The sequence below is a fragment of the Pteronotus mesoamericanus genome, unplaced genomic scaffold (assembly GCF_021234165.1).
Source record: "Pteronotus mesoamericanus isolate MK-2021 breed Mesoamerican mustached bat unplaced genomic scaffold, CSHL_Meso_final contig_52, whole genome shotgun sequence".
NCBI classification, from domain to species: Eukaryota; Metazoa; Chordata; class Mammalia; order Chiroptera; family Mormoopidae; genus Pteronotus; species Pteronotus mesoamericanus.
In genome coordinates this window covers 8,300,545-8,316,983 of record NW_026555189.1, presented here as the reverse complement: position 1 = coordinate 8,316,983, position 16,439 = coordinate 8,300,545, and the positions used below count along the sequence as shown (strand labels likewise).

The 16,439-nt window shown below is 53.1% G+C and overlaps 1 protein-coding gene across 2 annotated transcripts in view; it reads right to left on the bottom strand.

Moving 5' to 3' along the window:
• Positions 1-250: 250 nt before the first annotated feature.
• IL34 (interleukin 34) overlaps positions 251-16,439 on the bottom strand; it is a 56,524-nt gene continuing 40,335 nt past the window's right edge. For both annotated transcript variants that reach the window (XM_054579023.1, XM_054579024.1), the window contains exons 2-7: positions 8,486-8,897; positions 3,656-3,789; positions 2,787-2,864; positions 2,375-2,536; positions 921-1,056; positions 251-708 (exon numbers count right to left, since the gene is read on the bottom strand). In XM_054579023.1, the coding sequence (XP_054434998.1) occupies positions 614-708; positions 921-1,056; positions 2,375-2,536; positions 2,787-2,864; positions 3,656-3,789; positions 8,486-8,513 (633 nt within the window). In that variant the 5' untranslated portion in view covers positions 8,514-8,897 and the 3' untranslated portion in view covers positions 251-613. The remainder of the gene's footprint in view (positions 709-920; positions 1,057-2,374; positions 2,537-2,786; positions 2,865-3,655; positions 3,790-8,485; positions 8,898-16,439) is intronic.

The window sequence follows — 16,439 nt, the reverse complement described above, 5'->3', positions numbered from 1 at the left end:
GAGCAGATGGGGGCGGGGCTCCAGGGTCACCCTTGCAGATGCAAAGCAAAACAAACCAAAACGAAATAAAGCGGGTGTTTAATAGAAAAAATAAACCGGAAAAGCACCCACTGTGGCAAGATACGGCGTTTGGCTCTGCCCTCTCCCCAGCCTGAGTCCTGTCCACTCCACACCCACCTGCCCACCTGGCAGGGCTCTTGCCTCTGCCGCAGGCCAGGGAGACTGTCAACCCCGCCTTCGGGCAAGGGAGGCAGCCTGGGCGGTGCCAGGAGGGGCCGCGGCTCTGCCCTGTCCACCCCGGGCGTCCTCAGGCCCTCGCCGCTCCAGGTGAGAGCATGTGAGGTGCGGGGGTGGGAGCTGACTCCCAGGCAGATTCCCCCTGAAAGGAAAAACAGCTGTCCCGGGGGTCCTCTCCCGAGGGGCGTTCCCCACCCCCACCCGGCGCCATCTCGGCCCAGTGAACTGTGGGAGCTCCTCCGTCTGCCCCACGCAAGTCACCACATGGGCCCCCCGCGGCAGAAGGTCCCTGTGCCCTCGGCAGCTTCACTGAGCCAGGGTCCAGCCTCGGGGTCCAGGGGCAGCGAGGCGGGGGCTGCTGGGGCGAAGGGTCCAGCTAGGCGGCCACACATTGCCACAAGGGCTCTGTGTGATGGGGCTGAGCGCTTGGCACCTCGCAATCCTGCCAGTTGCGGACAGAGCTTTGTTTACCTGCAGGGGAACGGAATAGAAAAAACTGTAGGAGTGGTCAGCACCGACCTTGACCCTATACCCAGGGCCCATCGCGGCTTCCAGAAAAGGCGCGTGGCCCTGGGGAGCCGAGGGCAAGCCCCGCAGGGTGCCCGCTACCGGATCCCGCCCCAGCCCCTGCCCAGCCCCAATCCCCTGCCCCCCTACCCCCTATCCCCGGCCCCGGTCCTCACAGCAAGAGCAGTACAGCAGCTCCAGGACCCGGAAGCAGTTGTCCATCAGGGCTTTGGGCCGCACCAGCTTCTGGCTCAGCCCTGGAGCACTCAGGAGGGACAACACCGCTTCCACCCTGGGGCTGACGTCCACACCCTGGAAGGGAGGACAGAGTGAGGACCAGAGACCGGTGAGGAGCCAGGGTCACATGCTGGGAGGGCTGGGGAGCTGTCGCCCCAGGAGCTGTGCAAACCACAGAGGAAAGACAAGACTTCCTGGGACCAGGAGGCCTGGGAGCAATTTCTCTCCTTCTTCCTGAAGGTGCCAAGTTTCCAGGGGAGGAGTGGGGAGGGTACCCCTCAATGTCCCTCACACAAGCACAATACAGAGGCTTCTCTTTTCCCATGATTGGAAAAATAACTACCCAGCCCTGAGGCAAAGAGCCACTAAAGAAATCACTGGGGCCCTGGCTGGTGTGGCTCAGTGGACTGAGCATCAGCCTGCAGACCAAGGGGTCACTGGTTCGATTCCCAGTCCAGGCACATGCCTGGGTTGGGGTCTGGGTCCCCAGTAGGGGGCGAGCAAGAACCAACTGATTCATGTTTCTCTCCCTCCCTTCCCTTCTCTCTAAAGATAAATAAAGTCTTTAAAAAAAGAAAAGAAAAATGAAAGTTTTGAAAAACTGAACTCACTGGGGCCCCGGCCTCTGCCAGAATTCGGAGAACCTCCCCCGAGTTCGCGGCAGCCACAGAAGCAGTAGCTGGCCCCTAAGCCGGGGATCGCGAGAAGCTCACGGTGGCTGCTGGGCATTGTGACTGCGGAGCAGGGGGCTGCCTGGGACAGGTGGGTACCAGATTCCTGACCACTGGGGTAGCGTGGGGAGCAAGGCTATGCTGTTACCTGGAGTGGTCCCATATCACCTGTACAACACACATTCCTCCAGCCACCTTACTCTTCAGGCTTTTGTGGGGGATACCCACAGGCCTCAGACCAACCCTGCTGAACAGGAACCTCTTTTTCTTTAGTAGTAGTAGTATTATTACTTGAAGTCCATAGTTTACCTTAAGTTTCACTCTTTGTGGTGCACAGCTCTATGGGCTGTGACAAATGCATAATGCCACAGAGCGACCTTTGCAGGGTCCTACAGAAGCACTTCATCCCCCTAAACACCCGCTGTGTTCCACCTCCACCTCCCTCCTCCCCTCCCTGAAGGAGCCTGAGATGCAGAAACAAAGTCGCAGCAATCAATGACTTGCCCAATTTCAAAGAGCAAGACAGAGCCTGGAACAGGGTCTCGGGGCACACCTCCCGCCCCCAGCCCATCCCCCGCGCTGGTCACCACTGGCCACCCCCCTCCCATTTTGCCTACGCCCTTCAGATATGCCTGATCTTTCCAGGCAGGCAACCCTCCTCCGACAGCCCTTGGCCACCATCCACGCACAGCCCCGCCCATGCGCACCTCTGCCCAGCTCACCCTGAGGTCTTGCTGGACGTTCAGCAGTAGAGTATGTATGTCGTCCAGGTACTGCCAGGACGGGTGGCCTTCGAGCAGCACCTTCTGCACTGCCTCAGTGGCACTGAGACTCACCCAGACCCACAGATACCGCAGCTCCTGCTGGCTCACCTGGGCCCGCTGCTGAGGGAACAGGAGGCATCACTGAAACCCCCAGACGTGGGCCTCTGGGCCCTCCCCACGCGGCTCTGGCCACTCACCCACTTGCCCCTGAATAGGGAGCCCACCACAGTGGTCCACTGTGGACTGAGGCCAACCGTGGGCCTGGGCCAAGGGCGGACTTGCATGGGGGGCGCGGAGAGAGCACTGGCAAGGCCAGTGTGGGTCTCGGGAGAGGCCCTTGGGATGTCCTGGCCCGGGAGGGGGATCTCACCAGCCTGGTGACGTTGGCCACTCTGAGCACCCCCTCATAAGGCACGCTGACCTGGTAGTTGATGGGGAAGTAGTGTTTCTGGGGAGGTAAAGAACAAACCATTAGATCAGAGTCAGAAATGACTCAGGTTCCCCAACAGTCCCGCACCCAGACAATTGGCTGTAGTGGGAGGGGCCCAGGAGCCGCCCTGCAATGGCAGAGGCAGCCCTCTAGGGGGCGGGCACGTGGCTCTCCATCGGAACAGGACAGCTTTCCTCCGGGACACAGGGAAGAATGAAACAAAACACCCAGTTGCTGTTAGGGCAGAAGTTTCAGCCAAGAAGCAGTATGAGGGACATACTACCCCAAGAGAAACAGATTCTTGGGGGTGTGGAAGATTGAAAGAGCGCTCTAAAGCATATTATGGCGATGGCCGCACACCTCTGCAAGTACTAACACCCACTGGGCGTACATTTAAATGAGTGAACTGTGAGGTGTGTGAATATCTCAGTAAAGCTGCTTTAAAAAAAAGACACACAGTGCCACGCCACGGGGGCCCCTCCACCCTGTAGGAAGACCCTGCTCCAATTTCTAGGTCCTTGCCTCCCCTGCTAGTCAGACTGTCTGGGTTTCCCCCAAGGTGTCCTGGGCCCCATTCCTGAGACACAGGGTGATGACCCCAGGGGGTGCCCAAAGGTCAGCCCTAGTGGGAGGGGCGGAGGCCCCCAGGAGAGCTGGCGGGAGGGAGAAAGGACAGTCGGTGCAGATCGGGCAACCAGGCCCAGGGGGGATGGGGAGGAGAAAGGCAGCCGAAGAGGCCAAGTAGGCCCAGGGCCTTCGCCGGTCCATGGGGCTCGGGACGGGGGACACAGCACATGCCATGTGGTTACCATGTAGTGAAGGCGGTTCTTGTACTGCAGCTTGTCCCGCAGGAAGCCGGTGATGGCACACTCCTTGCTCTGGGTCACAGGCCACACCTCCAGACCCTGGTCCCCCAAGGCCATGCCCAGGAGGATCCCGAGATCTGTGAACCGTGCCCAACAGGAACACGTGAGCACCACCCAGTCTCCCCTCTCCCAGTCACGAGTCCCTATGGGAGAGATGGGAGGGGTAGGGGCACAGACCCCGAGGAGGCCTTCCCACCACCAGGCTGGTCTGTCCGCAGCCTGGGCTTCAGGACAGCAAAGCCGCCCAGCCTGTCCGCTCCAGGCCGGAAGCCAACCCCTGGTGGGTAAGTCGCACCTTCCCCCAACTCCCACCCCACAAGGTGGGCACAGCCTCCCTGCAGGCCTCCAGAGCCCCTCCTGGCCTCAAAGCCTGTGGCTTGCATTTTTCCATCTGGGGATTCAGGAGCCGTAGATTCTAGTTCCAACTGTAGAAATGACTCGTGGGTGCCTAAAGGCATTTTCTTCCCTTCTCTGGCCTTGGCATCCATTTCAGTTAATGCACCAGAGAGCATGTAGCAGTCCCTCTGGTTTGCTCATTCTAGGACGCTAAGCAAATCTCGCTCAGGCAGCTTCGCGTTCCCTGCCAACAGAAGAGCTGCCGCCTTCTACACGTTACCAGCCTTGACCACTTGAGGTCGATGTGATCTCAAAAATAGCCTGTGTGATTTCCCATAACCGAACAGATTGACACAGTATCTCTAAGTAGGACAACTGTAATAGCATGAACAATAAAACATAATTTAAAAATTCTCTAAGAGAATTTGCAAGAAATATGAACAAGGGTTTTGTCAGTCAGAGCAGAAAGAACAAACTATAAGTGGACAGGGATGTATCCCCCAAACTCAACCTCACTAATAAAAAAATTCACGTTAAAACAATCAGATGCTGTATTTCATCTATCAGAATGGAAAGTGGCTTTGTTTGTTTGCTTTATTTTATTTTATTTTAATAGCATTTTGTGCTGGAAAACATGGTGAGGTGGATGCTCTCTTCCCAGAAAGCATATTGGCGATATTTTTTTAATTAATGGAATAATGTCTACACCCTTTGACCCATTAAAATCATTTCTAGGAATAAACCCAAGGGAAAACAAAAAAGAAAGATGTAACCAAAAGATTTATGGACAAAGCCTTTCATCGCAGCATTATTTCACAAGAGTGAAAACCGATAAATGACTTGATTGTTCAATAACAATAACTTGTAGCCAATAGAAGTTGCATTGTCCAAAAACGATTTGTGACATGTTTAGTGATAAGGGATATACTTGTGATATACATAGGGAAATTTTCTTAAAATGCATATCTGGGTGTATAATTCCAGCATGACTCGAGTTCTGTTAATTCTGTGTGTGTGTGTGCGTGCGCGCACAGGAAGTGTGGCAGGAAGCACTGTACCAAATCTCTACGGGACATTTTTATGTTCTTTCTATTTTGTAGGATATATTTTATATTCTACCAACAATATCTATTATTGTTATAGTCAAAAGCAATTTTTTTTTTTGGCTCTTTTCTTTTTCCGAAATCAGCCAGGCAGCCTGAGCTGTCTCCTGGACCCAGCCCTGGTGATGAGTGGCGATCCCTGACCAGACTTTCCCCGCTCACTAGGGAGTAGGAAGGTTTTGCTTCTTAAACCCTCACTAGCCCGGGCCTGCTCCCTGTCTCCCCCTCGGACCCTTCTCAGTCCCGTGGCCACGGCCGTGGCCGGCCCTGCAGCGGAGCACTCTCAGGTCCGCGCCGCCCTGCGCCCTGAGGGCGGCAGCCCACCACACCTTCCTCTCACAGGGCAGCCACGTGTTTTACAAGGTTGCAAATCTGCAACCCTCTCTCTCTCTCCCCCCCACCCCCCACCCCAAGTGCTCACACCAGTATTTGCACACAGGAACAGATAAACACACGCTGAAGCAGCTTGCTTTCTGTCTTGTCTCTAAGTCATTGCCCCTCTCAGCTCGGCCAGTCACGATCATTCCTGCCTGAGAGTTCCTGCTCACAGCTCGCCCTGCCACGGGCGTCCTCTCACGCTGCGGACATCCTCCAAGGGCCCACCGAGACTCCTGCCGGGCCCAGGGTCTAGCCCGCCTGCACCAGCCCCCGCCAATCCCTGTCTCTAGCACCATCTGGCCAATTCACTCATCTTCACCAGACAACTTAGCCCCTGGTATGTAAACACATGACGTGTGTTTACCCGGGCTTGTTTTCTGAGCACTTCTGGGGCTCACCTTGAGCAGCACATCTGAATCTGCTGGACAGCAGGCAGGGCTCCACCCTGGAGCGCCCGATTCATAGGGCGGGGCGGGGCCTGAGAACTTGCATTTCTAACAAAGGCCCGGGTGACACTGCTGCTGCCGGGACCACACTTTGAGAACCGCTGGCCTGGAGCGACAGTTGCAAACTGTGTCCCAAGGGCCACATCTGGTTCACAGTGATTTCACGTAAAAATCTGCATTTCTATCTTTTGTTTGAAAATCAGCATCTGTACACACTGGGTCTTCCTTCTCATGTGCAGTCACCATTGGCTGCCCAAACCCCCCACCGCCACCAAGTCCTGCTCCAGCGCTCCCCGGTCCACAGCCCTCGGGGCCTGGCAACCACCGGCACGTGGCTGGGGCTGAGCCTGGCACACGTGGGCTGAGCTGGGAACCCCATCCGCAGATCGCCTGCCTTCCCTCAGACAGACTTCCTCCAAGCCTGCTGTCCACTTCCAATGTTAAGCGTCTTTTCTGTTGCCCCCGCCCTGAGAAATAGGCCAGTGAACAGGTGACTAGGCAGGGACAACACATCTGTAGCCTCATGGCCACTCTGCACCCCTGGAGCCCCATGGCTGGGGCAGAACTGACCCCGGTTGAGAGACCCATCTTGCCCGCCCTCCCTCCCTCCAGAGGTAGGAGACCCGAAAGTCAGAAGGGGAGGTTAAGAAAGGGCAACACGAGGAAGGCATTCCCCGATGCCTCTTGGTGCGGGGGGCAGGGGGGGGGCTACACATCTCCCCGAGACCACCCTTTGTGCAGCGATAGATGGGACCTGTCCACCACTGAGTGGAGGGGTTAACAGCACTCCCTCAAAAATATTCTTATTTGCCCAGAACCTCAGGTGCGACCTTCTCTGAAAATAGACTCTGCAGAGGTGATTAAGGCCCAGCCTAAATCCAATGACAGATGTCCTTATAAGAGGAGAGGATGAGAGACACGTGGAGGAAAAGACCAGCTGAAGACAGAGGCAGAGGTTGGAGCAATGCTGTCAGAAGCCAAGAACCTGGCAGCCACCGGAGGTGGAAAGGGGCAGGAAGGTCCCTCCCCGGAGCCTTCAGAGGGAGCATGGCCCCGCCCACACCTTGATTTCAGACTCCCGGCCTCCAGCGCAGGGATGGAATGAATTTCTGCTGTTTTAAGCCACCGAGTTTGTGGCAATCTGTGACGGCGGCCAGCCCTTGTCTAACACCCGGCCTCTCTGCGGGCCTGTGGTCTGCATCCCCGCGCTGTCCTCACGCCACAGGCAATCCTTGCCCGGCCCCGCGGCCGCCTCCACGAGCTTTGGCCCCTGTGCCACGCCTTCCCATCCTCGCGCCATTTCCGGAACTGGCCCTCCTTTCCCGCTGCCCAAAAGGTGACAGCAACCTCTCCTGCAAGTACCACGGGACTGATCTGGAAGCAGAGTCTTTCTCAATCACAGCCCCTCCCCCATGTCAGATCATGAAGCTGTGAGGTGCCCCTGTTATCACGCAAACCAACTTCCCACAGCCGCCCGCTGCCCCACCGCTGCTCCCTCTACCTGCAACACTGCCCTCGCCTCTGAACGGCTACCTGTGTGAACTGTGCCCGCCTTCGAGACCATTTCAAGTGGCATCTCACCCATGCTGCTCCTCATGACCTGGAAAATTCCAGAACACTGGGTCTCTGTCCTTCCACTGTTCTAAATGCTCTGACCCTTTGCAAGATCCTTCCACAAGGGCCCAGTGGGACCCAACTCCTCTGCAAATTCCTCACAGGATCAAGTCCTGACTCACCCACTCAGCACAGAGTTCCCAGGGCCTAACCTGGGCCAGGCTTTGGCGAGCGAGGCCAAGGCAGCCCAGGCCCTTGTGCCAGGGCAGCAACTCTCCGGTGGGTACATGGGAGGCACCAGAAACATGTGCTGAATTTGGTTCAATCAAACTGAGACTCAGAATCTGAAGGGATCTCGGCCTGGCCTCCCACCGGCAGGCTTGAGAGGCTTCTTGCTCCTTTTTTTTTCCTGACCTCATTTCAACTTACTTTTCTTTTTCCCAACAAACTATTCTCTCTCTGCCTTTGAATTTTTGTTCTTTATGGAAGATGGGGCCAAGGAAACAGGTCACCTTCTCCAGGCACCTGGCTGCCCACCTCCCATGTGTCGTGGGGCCCAGACACTTTCACAAGCCCCTGCCACCTGCGGGCCACACCCAGGGAGGCCAGAAATCCTCTCTCTCTCCGCCCTCCCTGTCCCCACCGTACTCCCTAGCACCCATGAATCTGGGGAGGTGGAGCTGCTACCTACCCCCAGTGCCTGCCCCGTCCCCGTGACCACCCACTGACGGTGCCCACCTGCCGATGACTCACACCCACCGTGCCGGCCTGAGCAGGGGTCAGCTGGAGACAGGGTGGAGGGCGGGCGTGGGAGTCCCCGAGGGATCCTGCACTGAGCTGGGAAGCATCTCAACTTCTCACCAGCAAGAATGGCCCAGTTGCCATGGTTACGGCAGAGCTCGGCTGTGGGCCAAGGCCTCCCCGGGGCAGTCCCCACGGACCCCCCCAGTACTCACAGTGGAGCCAGGCGAGTCCCTGGGGCATGGTGGTGCGCAGGGTCCCCCAGAGAGCAGAGGCGGTGTCCCCAGCGGTGAGTCTGTCCACAGAGGCGTGAGTGCGGCCTACATGGCCTCGGGTCAGCACAGGTGGCCTGAAGTAGAAGAAGGGCTGGCCACGGAGGGCGGCCTGGCAGGGGGACGCAGGTGCTCCTGGGGCGGCACCACCCTTATCTGCCTGGCAGTGCGGAGGGCAGCTGGGGGGCGGCAGCTGCGAGTTCCATGGCAGCCAAGGCCTGGCCTGAGACGGCGGCCTCAGGGTCTTCCCTCCCAAGTAGGAGGAGAGAGTCCCCAGCAGGCCCCTCGGAATCTGAGGCTGGGTTGTGCTTTCTCTGATTTCTCGGTCTGCAGCTGCTCAGTGTGAAATCTGGCTCTGGAAAGAGAAAGGAGGAGAGAAACCAATTATGTAAGAGCAGCGCTGCCACTCAGCCATCAGCCGCGGGCCTGTGCACGCTGCACCCTCCGCCCGGCCAGGACCCAGGGAAAGGCCTAGGTGCACGGCCCTGTCCTGGCGGCTGCCTGCCCTGGGGTACAAGCTCACACGCAAGGAACGACTTCAGCACAACCGAAGGGCAGCCTCAGCCCAGAAGTGAGTTATGATGACACTTGATGGCAGACTGAACAAAAGCAGGACCAAGGAGTGAATGGGCCACGTGGGTTAAATCAAAGGAGCTTCCTGGAGGTGAGAGAGAAGGTAAAGTGACTCAGGCTGCAAGGAGGTTAAAAATACAAATGCCCCTCCACTCACCTTTAGGCTTTGTCCTATCCTCCAATACCCCAAATTTGCATCCCTTCCTAATAGATTGCCCAGTTAAATTTTAATTTCAGATAAACAAGACACTTGTAGCATAATTATGCCACGAATTTTTTTTTAATTTAAATTATATTTTATTTTTATGCTATTATAGTTGTTCCAATTTTTCCTCCTTTGCCCCCAGGCCATCCCCACACCATTGTCCATGTCCACGGGTCACGCATGTATATTCTTTGGCTACTCTATTCCCTATGCTGTACTTTACATCCCCATATTATTCTGTGACTACCAATTTGTACTCCTTAATCCCTTCACCTTTCTTGCCCATCCCCCGACCCCCTCCCTTCTGGCAACCATCAAAACGTTCTCTGTGTCTATTTCTGTTCTGTTTGTTCCTTTATTTTGTTTTTTAGATTCAATTATTGATAGATGTATATTTGTTGCCATTTTATTGTTCATGTTTTTGATCTTCTTCTTAAAGTACCTTTAACATTTCATATCATACCAGTTTGGTGGTGGTGAAGTCCTTTTGCTTTTTCTTGTCTAGGAAGCTCTTTATCTGCCCTTCCATTCTAAATGACAGCTTTGCTGGGTAGAGTAATCTTGGTTGTAGGTCCTTGCTTTTCACCACTTTTACTTCTTGCCAATACCTTCTACCCTGTAAGGTTTCTTTTGAGAAATCAACTGACAGTCTTATGGGAGCTCCCTTGTAGGTAACTAATTGCTTTTCTCTTGCTGCTTTTAAGATTCTATCTTTGTCTTTAACATTTGGCATTTTAATTATGATGTGTCTTGGTGTGGGCCTCTTTGGGTTTATCTTGTTTGGGACTCTCTGTGCTTCCTGGACTTTTATGTCTATTTCCTTCACCAAGTTTGGGAAATTTTCTGTTATTTTTTCAAATCAGTTTCCAATTTCGTGCTCTTTCTCCCTCCTTCTGGAACCCAAACAATATGAATGTTGGTATGCTTGAAGTTGTCCCTGGGACTCCTTACACTATCACTTTTCTTGATTCTTTTTTCTTCTTATTGTTCTCACTGGGTGTTTTTTGCTTTCTTATATTCTAAATTACTGATCGGATTCTTGGCTTTGTCCACTCTACTGTTGATTCCTGTATCGGGGATGTCCAACCCATGGCCCACAGGCTGCATGCAGCTCAGGATGTCTATGAATGTGGCCCAACACAAAGTCATAAATTTACTTAAAACATTATGAGATTTTGTGTGTATGTGATTATATATCACAATGTGTTTAATTTGTGGCCCAAGACAATTTTTCTTCTTCCAGTGCAGCCCAGAGATGCCAAAAGTTTGGACACCGCTGCGTGCAAATCATTCTTCATTTTAGCTAGTGTGTCCTTCATTTCTGTCTGTTTCTTTTTTATGGTTTCCATGCCCTTTTTTATGCTGTTGAAGTTCTGAGTTCATCTACTCTTCTCCTAAGTTCTTTGAGCATCCTCATTAACCAGTGTTTTCAATTCTTCATCCAATCGATTGCTTGTCCCCATTTTGTTTAGTCCTTTTTCTGGAGTTTTGTTCTGTTCTTTCATTTGGGCCATGTTTTGTCTCCTCATTTTGGCAGCCTCCCTGTGTTTGCTTCTATATATTAGGTAGAGCTGCTATGACTCCCTGTCTTGGCAGCATTTGGCAGCATGAGCTAATGTAGCAAGTGTCATTCAGGGCCCAGAGGCACAGCCTCCTCTATCATCCAAGCTGGGTACTCAAGGTGGGCCCACCAGGTAGGCTATGTACACCCTCTTCTTGTAGCTGAGCCTTGAATGCTGTTGACAGGTCAATGGAAGGGATTTACCCAAGATGATCAGCTTCAAGGACTGGCTGTGACTACTGACCACGAACATCTGACCACCATGGAGGATCAGCTATGCAGGAGCCCACTTCACAGAGCTGGACTTACTTCAACAGAGCTCTGGTACCCACTGAGCCCACACGTTGAATGTGTTGCCTGTGGAGGTGGTTGGGTGGTAGTGCTCTGACATGGTCTGTAGCTGTCTACTGGGTGTGCAGGCTCTGGGATCTCCTTGGAGGTGTAGGCCAAGGTCAGCTACTACCTGTGTTCTGTGTGGGGTTACCTGGCATAAGCTACAAAGCAATCTGCACTAGGCTACTACTTGTGCTGGTCTTGGAGGTGCCCAAGCAAGGCCAAACTGTGAACCAAGGTCAGCTGCTATTAGGGCTGGGCCAGGGGCCACTTAATAAGAAGTACATAGCTCACTGAGGCCAGATGCTGTTTGTTTGAAATAATTTAGGAAAATCTGAAGCATGAGTCAAGACATGTCATTCGTGTGGAAAAACCATGGGAAAGAGCTTGGATGGGCCCAAAACTTTAGTGGGGCAGAGCTTCAGGGAATCACCAGGGTGGGGCAAACAGTATGAGCAAGGTTGATGGAATCTCAGATATGGCGCCTGCCTGTCCATTCTGTAGGGAGAAGGTTCAGAAAAGGGATAATGGCCTCTGCCAGGCTTTCTGTCTAGGAGAAAGCTGCCCCCCAGCTCTCGCCCTGATGCCAGACACTTCAGTTCCTCCCTGTATGCCACTGGTGCCTTTCAAGCTACTGGCCCAGTGCTGGAGCTCAGAGGAAGTGAGTCCAAGTAAGTTTGTGTGCGGACCCTTTAAGAACTGCCTGGGATTCCACAGCCTCAACCTCCATTGGTTTTTACAGCCAGAAGTTATGGGCACTTATTTTCCTGGCACTGGAACCTGGGCTGGAATACTAGTGTAGGCCAGAGACCCCTTGCTCCAGAAATATCCCTCCCAATTTTTATCTGCCACACATGGGTGTGACCCAGCCCGTTCCACATCTCTGCCCCTCCTATCAGTGTCCATGTGGCTTCTTCTTTAATTCCATAGTCATAGGACTTCCATTCAGCTTGATTTCCAGCAGGTCTGAATAATGGTTGCTCTGTACTTTAGCTGTGATTTTGACGTGGTCGTGTGAGCCGTGCTTACCTATGCTACCACCTTGAATGGAAGTTTGTCGTGAATACTTTTCAATGTAAGGATGTCCCAAATCCTGCATGGGGCATACTTATACTAAAAAAATTCATTGTTTACCAGCAATTCCAAAATGAGTTGGGAATCCTATATTTTTATTTGCTAAATTTAGCAGCCCCATGATAATAATGGGATAGCTCTTCCTGAGTGCCCACTACACGCTAGGCCCATGGTTATCCTCACAACGACCTTATGGGGCCAAACAAACAAAAAATCTCACTTTATCAATGAAGAAATCAGGGCTCAGAAAGGTTAAGGCATTTGTCCAAGGTCACACAGCTTGTAAGAAGTGCAAAAAGAATTCAAACCAGGCCAGCTGGTAGCCACTGCTGCAAGGCAATGCCCACATGTGTTAGGAAGCCCTCACCAGCTGGGCACTGGGCTTGGCACTCTCATACAATCACCTCATCTGTCTCTCACTGGACTTGGTGAGGTACTGGCCAATGCCCCCATTTTGCAGATGAGAAAACTGAGACTCTGAGAGACTAAGTTGGCCAGCAACAGGGCCAGTGACATATCCAGCTCTGAAATTCAGTCTCTGATATGGTTCTGTGTTCCATGCCCTTGTCCTCTCTCTGTCTCCCCTCTGGTTGGGGAAATGGCCACAGGTTGATGGCATGATGGGAAAGTAGGTATGATCTGGGGGGTCTTCTCCCTTGTGGCCGTTACCCCCCCAGAATGAAGCAGGAATGCTGGTCCTTGCCCTCGGAGTTTCCCAGCAGGCAGGCAGGGACTCACACAAAGGACACAAGGGTGCCCATCACCCTTCGTGTGAAGTCACCTCTGGGTGTCAATTCCTCCTCTGATTCCCAGCTATGACAGCGTCACCATGAACACCAACCCAACTGAAACTTCTGGTTGTCATTGGTTTAATATTTTGAGTTTACTGACATATAATTTACAGACAGTAAAATTCACCTTTTTTAGTGTACAATGCTATGAATTTTGACAAATTCGTAGAGTTGTATAATCACTACAATAACCAAGATATAAAACATTTCCATCCACCCGGAAAATTCCCTCCAGCCTTTGGCCAGTCAGCACCCACCCCTGCACCGCGCTCCCCCCAACCTCCCCCACCCCCACCCCCGCCACCCCGGCCTCTGTCCAGCAGTTCCTCCTCTTCCAGGCTGCCATGTAACGGCACTCCCTGTGCGCAGCCTTTCTGGTCAGGCTCCTCTCGCTTAGCATGCTGCGTTTGGGATTGAGCCAGGGTGTTGTGTGTCTTCGGGGTTTGTTCTCTTTTCTGGCTTAGAAATATTCCATTGTACAGCTGAATCACTGTTTGTTTGTCCATCCACCAGTTGAAGGGTATCTGAGTTGCTTCCAGTTTCTGATAATTATGAATGAAACTCCTACAAGCCTCTGCATACAGGTTTTGGCAGGGGTGGAAGTTTCCATCTCTCTCGGGCCAATCTGTAACTTGGACGTGCCCCACAGCCCTTCGGAACATCTGAGCCACGCGTGCTCACCGCAGGGTCCACGCAGTGGTCTCCTGTCCTGTCCTGCTCCCACCGGCTGCAGCCCTCAGCCCAGACCTCACCAACCACATGCACCCATCAGGCTCTGCGCCCCATCCACACCCTGCAAAACTCCTCACTCGGAAATCTTCCAGAAAGGCCCCAGTGCTGAACCCCACCCTGGACCACAAATCCTGGACCACCAGACCCTGGAGGAAAAGTTGAGAAAGGGAGAAATGGGGTCACGGTCACCTTCACGCCACACCACCTAGTCCCAAACCTGGGCTCCATCAGTGGTCACAGCCACCCCGCGAGTCCCACTGAAAGAGGCGGTGGGAGGGGAGTGTGAAAGCTCAGGAGATCACAAAGAGGGAGTTACCTAATGACACAGGAGCCAGAGCCCAGGGGAAAAGGACGCAGAGGAGCCAGGCTGCTCACAGAGGCCCTGAAGCAGACGGCCCTCCAGGCCTGAGAGTAATCTGCCTAAAAGAGCAGCCGCTCCAAATACTCGGATTGCCCAGAGTGTGCCTGCCCCTCCCCGATCAGAGGAGGGGAAGAATATGAGATGTTTCTCCCACCCCGCCCCCACTCCATCGCTGGTACTTAGAGCAATCATCAGCAAGCCCACGCAGGGAAAGTTGTGCAAGAAAGTAAAAGTTGGAATATTATTCATCATAGGTCATTTGTGAATAGCATTTTCAAAGTCATAGTAACAAGTAAAAAGTGAACACTAATTTAACAGACTCTCATCTTCAGGATGCTGGGAGGTCAAGGAGTTGGGGAGGGAGCAGGTGCGTGAGGAGGGAAGCGGGTGACGAGGAGCTGTCTCCCCTGGTGGGCAGTCGACAGACAATGCCTCAGATGATGGCGTAGCAATATGAGCACACTATTTAGTACGATAAAAGTTATATATTGCTTTTAAAAAATGTTGCAAGTCCTGTGTCTGGGGAGCAGGAATGAGGAGGAGGGGGAAGACAGAAAAGCGTGCTGTTGTTCACAACAGCATCTCACTGAACAGTCTGATTCTTTAATTCGAGTGCAGGTATAACTTTGATCAAAAAAAATTAAACATTTAAAAAGGCATTTCTGTGCTGAAACTGCATTGCCATGTCCATCCAGGTCAGGCAGCAAGGGCCCGCGCCCCCTGGGACCTTCGCTGCTCCCTCCTTTCCAGAACCACCTGCCTGAAAACCAAGATGGCTCCCCCTCCATGGGGAGGGGCCAGGAACGGAACTGGAGTCCAGCAGTTGAAATGCAAAGGCAGCCCAGCCTGAAGAGGAGATGCAGGTTTCTGTTCTGGAAACACACAGCCCAAGGGCTCACTGTCTGCTGTATAACAAACCACCCCAATCTACAGCGGCTGAAAACAGCAATCATTTCTTCTTTTTCACAAACGTATAGGTTGGCTGGGACTCAGCCAACCTAGGCTGGGCTGGGCTGAGCTGGTCTGATCTAGGCTGGGCCCACTCACGCTGGTGGCTTGGCAGAGTGCTGGCTGGTCCAGGGCGCCCCAGCTGGGATGACTCGCCTCCAGCAGGCTAGCCTAGGTTTGTTCTTGTGACAGTGGCAGGATTCTAAGAAAGAGCACATGAGTCAATGACTCATTAAGCTCATTAAGGCCGAGGCACAGGACAATCACACCATCACTTCTACCATATTCCGTCAGCCAAAGCAGACTGGTGGGGGAGGCGCGGGGGGATAGATTCCATTTCTTGATGAAAAGAGCTACAAAACATCATTTGCAAAAGGCATGGATGGGGGTGTGCATGTGAAGAATTGGGGCCACTTTTGCAACCAATCTATTACACCCACACAGAACATTCTTTTCCCCAAGTGGTCAGGCCTGACCTTAGGCCCAGGGGACACAGCGTTGGACCACCTGCTCCAGCCTGACCACTTCCCTGTAAGCAGGGATGGGCCAGAAGAGACATTCCATGCAACCCCCACATCCAAGAGATGAGAAAACAGGGGCTCACGGGGGAGGGAGCTGGCCCCAGGCCATACGCCCAACTTCATCCTCCTCCTGTGAGTCAAGCCACTCTGTCCTTTGAGAATGTGGGGACGAATAATGAGCTGCCACCAAGAGTGAGTCACAGAAGTTCTATTCAAGAGGAGGTGGAAGAAAAGTAGAACTGAGTTTAGGCTGTGGAAAAAGGGAAACAAACAAAAGCAGAAACAGGAATGAATTATTCTAGTTAATTGCATTAACCCAGGATCTGTATTTCTGAGTAACCTTTAGCCTACCACCTCTGTTCTATGACTGGAAAGAAGATTCTAGGCCCAGAATAGGCTGAGAAACATGAATAACACAGGACCCACTCTTGGCCACCTCTGTGAAATCAGTCTCATTCAGAGGGGTGGGTTGGGTCTGAATGGCTAGCACCCTTGGCTCCCATTCAGTACAAGTCCAATCTGCAAAAGAGTCTCTTTTCTCTAACCCTTGGATCTGGGCTTGGCCATGTGACTTGCCCTAAACCCATGGATGTGCTTGTGCCTTGGGGCTTGTCTTCTCTTTACATCTTGCAAACAATTGCTGGCTAGCCTCCTATAGGAGGTGTTGTTGAGATCCCAAACATTTGAGTGAGGCCATCATCCTAGGTCACCTGACCCCAGGCAAGTCAGCCCAGAATCCCAGGCACTGCAGAGAGTCATGAGAAATAGTCAATGAGTGCTTTAAACCACTAAGTTTGC